Source organism: Convolutriloba macropyga, chromosome 3 (assembly GCF_964194025.1).
Source record: "Convolutriloba macropyga chromosome 3, txConMacr16.3, whole genome shotgun sequence".
Taxonomy (NCBI): domain Eukaryota; kingdom Metazoa; phylum Xenacoelomorpha; order Acoela; family Convolutidae; genus Convolutriloba; species Convolutriloba macropyga.
This window is the reverse complement of record NC_134470.1, coordinates 63,692,569-63,698,525: the sequence shown is the minus strand read 5'-3', so window position 1 is coordinate 63,698,525 and position 5,957 is coordinate 63,692,569. Positions and strand designations below refer to the sequence as shown.

General features: G+C 40.2%; 1 protein-coding gene across 1 annotated transcript; it reads left to right on the top strand.

Moving 5' to 3' along the window:
* Window positions 1-553: 553 nt before the first annotated feature.
* LOC142336702 (uncharacterized) lies at window positions 554-1,669 on the top strand. The gene is made up of 2 exons (XM_075385614.1): window positions 554-973; window positions 1,097-1,669. Exons 1-2 carry the CDS (start codon window positions 554-556, stop codon window positions 1,667-1,669), a joined length of 993 nt encoding a protein of 330 aa, XP_075241729.1.
* The last annotated feature ends 4,288 nt before the right edge of the window (window positions 1,670-5,957 follow it).

The window sequence follows — 5,957 nt, the reverse complement described above, 5'->3', positions numbered from 1 at the left end:
AAGAAAGAAGATGTGAAGAACACTTCAAGTCAACCACATGAAGAAGCCCTGAAGAAAGGTTCATCGTAAAACTGCCGTTTAAGAATGAAATTGGAGAACTGGGGGTTCCCAGCAGCAAGCACGACGAAGACTTAGAAGTCTCCTTCATAGACAGCCTGATCTGTACAGAAGATACAACGAGTTCATCAATGAGTTCATTAAACTAGGACACATGGAAGAAGTACCAGCAAAGGAGATGCTACTGCCAACAGAGAAAATCTATTATCTCAGCCATTACTGTGTGTTCAAAGACTCAAGTACAACTACGAAGCTGAGTGTAGTCTTTGATGGTTCAGCAAAGACTACCAGTGGAATTCCTTGAACGATAGACTGATGGTGGGACCCAAGATCCAGAAAGATCTATTCAGCATCCTGATCCTTTTCCTTATGTATCCCGTAGCCCTTTCAGCAGACATTGCAAAAATGTAGACAAGTGCAACTGGATACCGAAGACAAGGACTATCATCGACTACTTTGGAAGGAACCGAACTCAACATATATAAAGACATTTAGGATGACACGTGTCACGTACGGAATAGCATCATCAGCGTTCCATTCTATTCGCCCATTACAAGTTTTAGCGGAAGATGTTACGGACAAAAATGTACAGCTGGGAATCACGACAGACATGTACGTCGACGACTTGTTGACAGGAGCACCCGATCTGGAAAGTGCAATGAAACTGCAGCACTCAATCATACCAGTTCTTTCAAAGGCAGGGTTTGAGATTCGCAAGTGGACTTCAAGTAACCCAGAACTTGTTGACAGACTACCTGCAAACTTTCGAGAAACTACCGACGAGATGACAATTAAAAGCGACGACTACAGTATAAAAACTTTAGGCGTCAAGTGGAACCCAAATCCAGACCACTTCAGTTTCATAGCAAAACTAGACGAAAAGACAACATCTACAAAACGCCAAATACTGTCGGAAGTCACACGGCTCTTTGATCCGTTGGGATGGCTTTCACCTACAACAATTCAGTTCAAATCTTTTGTGCAACTGCTTTGGATGGACCGACTTGGGTGGGACGAAGCTTTGTCGAAATGACTTCAGCAACAGTACAGCCGACTCAGAGTTCAACTGAAGGAATTGGAAACTATTACACTGCCCAGAAAGGTAGCTTCAATCTCGCCAGCATCATCGGACATTGAACTTCATATCTCCTGTGATGCATCAACTACAGCCTACGCCGCAGTTGTGTATATACGACAATCTTTCGACGGAACAGTTCACACAAGGATGTTGACAGCAAAGACCAGAGTTGCACCAATAAGGAGTTTGTGCGTTCCCCAGTTGGAACTTTGTGCAGCACTTCTTGGAGCAAATTTGGTGGAAGCGGTATCATCATCTTTGAACGATCAACGTTTCCCGACACCAAAAGTGTACGCTTGGACAGATTCAACGGTAACACTGGCTTGGCTGCAAGACTTTCCAAGAAAGTGGAAGACATTCGTTGCCAACTGTGTGGAAAAAATTCAGAATCTTATTCCATCCAGCAATTGGAATTTCGTGCCGACGGAGGAGAATCCTGCTGATTGCGCATCACGAGGAATCTCAGCCGCAAACCTAGCCAAACACAGCCTTTGGTGGAATGGACCCAGCTGGCTAGAAAAAAGCGAAGATTAATGGACGAAGACGGAATCAATTGAGGAACATCAGCATGCAGTGAACAACGAAGTGCAAGGAGAAACACTGAAGCAAAAAACAATGGTTGTTACTCAGGAGAACAACTCAATAGTTCAGCTAATTCATCGAACATCCTTTTTTTTGGAAAACTGGTTCGAATTTTTTGTTATGTCAAGAAATTCATTCAGAAGGCCAAACAACAAAGCCAAAAAACCATTGCCAGCAGAACAGATCCAACAAAATCCGATACTAAATGCTACTCACAGAAGAGGAACCTATCATCAAAAAGATGTCAACAGAAAAAGTCGGAAGCTGCAATAGCATCTGAATTTCGGTCACTTCAACTCAGCTCTTCAGATCTTTACTTTGGACGGATTGCCATATACAGCCTGATTCAAAAACTTTACTTGCAAGAGTTTGATGCCATTGTTAGTCAATCATCTTCATCAATGACAGAAGAGAAAGGTAACAACATTTCGGAGAATGTGTATTGTCATAAACCCCTTGGTAAGGTTGAGTTAGGTAAAGTTGGTGAGGTTGAGGTAGGCAAGGTTGAGGTTGGTAAGGTTAAGGTAGGTAAGGTTGGTCAAGGTGAGGTAAGCAAGGTTGGTAAGGTTGAGGTAGGTAAGGCTGGTAGGGTTGAGGTAGGCAAGTTTGGTAAGGTTCAGGTAGGTAAGCTTTGTACAGCTCAAATAGGTATTTTAGATAAACCAACAAGATTCAACGATTTGGAGCAACATGTAGGTACAAGTGAAGAAGAAATGATCAACAGTACCAGAAAACGAAGAATAAAGCTTTTGCCAAAAAAAGGGCGACTTTTCAAACTTTCTCCCATCTACGACCCAGACAATAAATTTTGTTCGCCTGGGCGGACGACTAGCGAATTCGCCAAACAACATAGACAAGAAGTTTCCTATCCTTATTCCCAAAGATTCACCAATCACAGTGCTTCTGATTCGGGAAGCTCATGCAAGGAACTTACATGGAATCCCACAGTTAACATTGTTTTATCTTCGACAAACAATTTGCATACCCGGAGGACTATCAGCCGTTAAAAAAATTATTTACAACTGCAAGCCCTGCTTCCGCCACGACGCCAGGATTCTTCAGCCTCAAATGGGAGATCTGCCAACAAAACGTGTTGTTTCAGCATTTGCTTTCACCCACACTGGTTTGGACTACTGTGGACCTTTCAGCACAAAAGACAGCAGCGGAAAATTGCAGAAAACGTATGTTGCCCTTTTTGTGTTTCAGTACAAAGGCCGTCCATATGGAAACAGTGACAACGTTGACCAAAGAAGACTGTCTGGACGCCATAAAACGTTTTACAGCACGACGTGGACTGCCCGAAAATATTTTCAGTGACAACTCAAGGACTTTCATTGGAACTCGGGGAGAAATTGAATTTCGTAAATTATTAATGGACAGAGAATTCAAGGAACTGAATTCAATAAAAGAAATCAGATAAACTGGTTGACAATTCCTTCACGGACGCCTCATTTCGGAGGTCTCTGGGAAGCCGCAATAAAATCCATGAAGAGACATTTTAACAGGACTGTGGGGACAACAAAGATGTCTTTTGAGAATTTCACAACCTTGATCACTCAAATTGAGGCCATCCTCAATTCTCGCCCGCTGATAGCCCCCTCTAGCGATGCCAATGACCCTTCAGCACTAACACCCGCTCACTTTCTCATTGGACGCCCACTAACAGCTTTGCCGGAGCCATCTCAAGAGGACAACAGGACACTAAGCAGACGGTTCAAAAGCATCAACAACATTGTCAGACAATTTTGGAAAAAGTGGTCCGTGGACTACTTGACAACACTTCAACATCGACCAAAATGGCACGATAACAAGCAACAGCACGCCGTCAATGACATTGTTATAATCAAGGAAGACAACACGCCTGCAATGCTATGGCCACTGGCAAGGATTACAAAAATATTCGACGGAAATGACAAGATAGTACGAGTAGTCCAAGTTAAAACTCAAACAGGACTCTACAAGACCAGTAAGCCGATTTGTACCATTGGAGAAGGAAAAACCAGAGTCTCAGTTACCCAAATGGAAGACAGCGGATGACTCAATGGATGAGGATTGACAAGTCAGCAGCACAGCCCATTTCAATACGTCAAGACCGGAAGATAAGCGTTCCCTAGACAATGAGCAATCAATATTCAAGTCAATAACATCAGCAATCAATATTTTGAAGTCTGTCTCGCTTATCTTTAATCATTCACCTGCATGATAGCAATGATGACTATGATGACCACAATGATGATGATGATAATGACCACGAGGATGATGATGACGACAACGACAAAGACGACGATGACAACTACAACGACAAATATGACAACAAGGCAAACAACAATCAATTTTCAGAAAACAATTTCCTCGTCAAAAATTTTCTGTGAAGTGTCTTGGGTCAAAAGGTCTCAGGTGACTTCAATATTACTTTTCAATTGAACTCGTTCAAGGCCGGGTTATGTTGCGGTAAACAACCTTTTGACCTTCATATTCCGAGAGCTTCAAAACTTCAATTCAAGATGACTTCTTCAACAAATGCAACAATAAATTACCACGTGATTTGAACTAAGACATCATAATTTCATCTGATTTTATCACGAACACTTGTTTCCTTTTGAGCTTGAGTTCTTCTTAAGCATAAAGCATTTAAGTCTTTAAAGCGTTTAAAGCAAGTCTAATTAACAAAAATAAATGTTGCGACGCAACATTAAAGTTGGATGAAACTAAAACATGGTCAATACAAGAAATATGTTTGTTTTGGATCTGTGTTGTTTTCGAAAAGTGCGTTCAAAATCTTTGTCAAATGAGCCTGGTTTTCGAAATTTGTGACCACTGATAAAAGGTTGTTCAGGTCCAGCGACAACAAAATGGACGATCAGATCACTGCGTAACACTTCATGTGGATTCAATGGTTTGTCCATATTTTATGCTCTGGTTTCTACTAAACATGCAAACATAAAAACTATATCAGTATTTGTTTAAATGTCCAACTGAATTGAATAGTCAGTCAAATTCTCCGAGAACAAATCTGAGCGAAGATACTGACAGCAGTTCTAAAAATGTAAAAGAGGAACCATTTCAAAAATAAAAAACGCCAAATAAAGAGTGTCAGCACCGGAAAAAATTGAGGTTTTTAATGCGTTTTTGGCAGACTTTGACAATGGCACTATAATAATTTTGAGCTCGAAAAAAATTATATGATAACAGTGAAAAAAAGAAAAAGTATTGAAAAGTTCATCAGTCAGTTTTTCTCTGACGACAAAAATTTTCACCATTCTTTTAAATTAAACAATGATCTAAGGAAAATGTGAAAAATACTCCGGAAAATACTCCAAAAACGTTTAATTTATAAGTTATTCGCGTTTTTCACATTTTAAGAGGAGAAAGAATCGCATTAAAATAAGCGGCAAATGAAACAACCCGGCTATAACTGTTTGAATTTTTTTGTAAACATTTTGTTAAAAACTATTATAAATGTTCATAATTGGTCAACTCAGTTTTGAAAGCGCTTGGAGAAAAACTGCTATGCAGCAATCCAATTTGAGAACATGTCATAAAAAAGAAACATTTTTGAAAAAGTTGGAAAATTGTAAAGTCTCGCATTTTCCTTCATCAAAATATTTATGAGTTTAAATCTTTTCACGGCATTTAGGGAGCGGATTGTTGGCAGCTGTCTCAAAAAACACGTCAATCAAAGCTTTAATCAATATTAATTCCACGACCTGTCTTACCGGCGATCTTTTTGATTCCACGACCTGTCTCTACAGTTTATTAAAGCTTCGATAAGTTTCTGAGAATTGTGTTGCCAATTCAATCGTTATTGGGCGTTATAAGCATTCCGTTACCTTTCCAACTGAGCTGATACACCCAAAATATAAACCCACCGCCACTTCATAAATAGGTTCTAATAAAAGTTGGCCTTTTCGGACTGCTGTAACAGTAGAGTGCCCGTTGATATATTCTGCTGAGCGAGTAGGGGCAAGTTTGCGTTGAATCCCCTACCTATTCTCAACTATTTTGTCCTCTATCCGAAATGAAAGAAACCATTTTAACTCAAAGTTAGTTCACGAAGCAAAAAACAAAGGCTTGAAAAGCTAGCAAATTACAGACGCTGAATGAACAAGTGTTCAGTATGACCTCCAATAAATGTTCCGCATCTTTGCGACAACTCTACTGCACTATAATTGAACAAGGAGGCTCGTTAATGTGTGTTTGCACATGATGTTCTGACCCCAGCTCATCTACATTTTTGACT

Bases quoted from the DNA above. Each gene is read 5' to 3' on its own strand.
- LOC142336702 (XM_075385614.1), top strand. From the start codon at position 554: ATGACACGTGTCACGTACGGAATAGCATCATCAGCGTTCCATTCTATT. The intron at 974-1,096 runs GTCACACGGCTC...AAATGACTTCAG, and splicing joins AACGCCAAATACTGTCGGAA to CAACAGTACAGCCGACTCAG.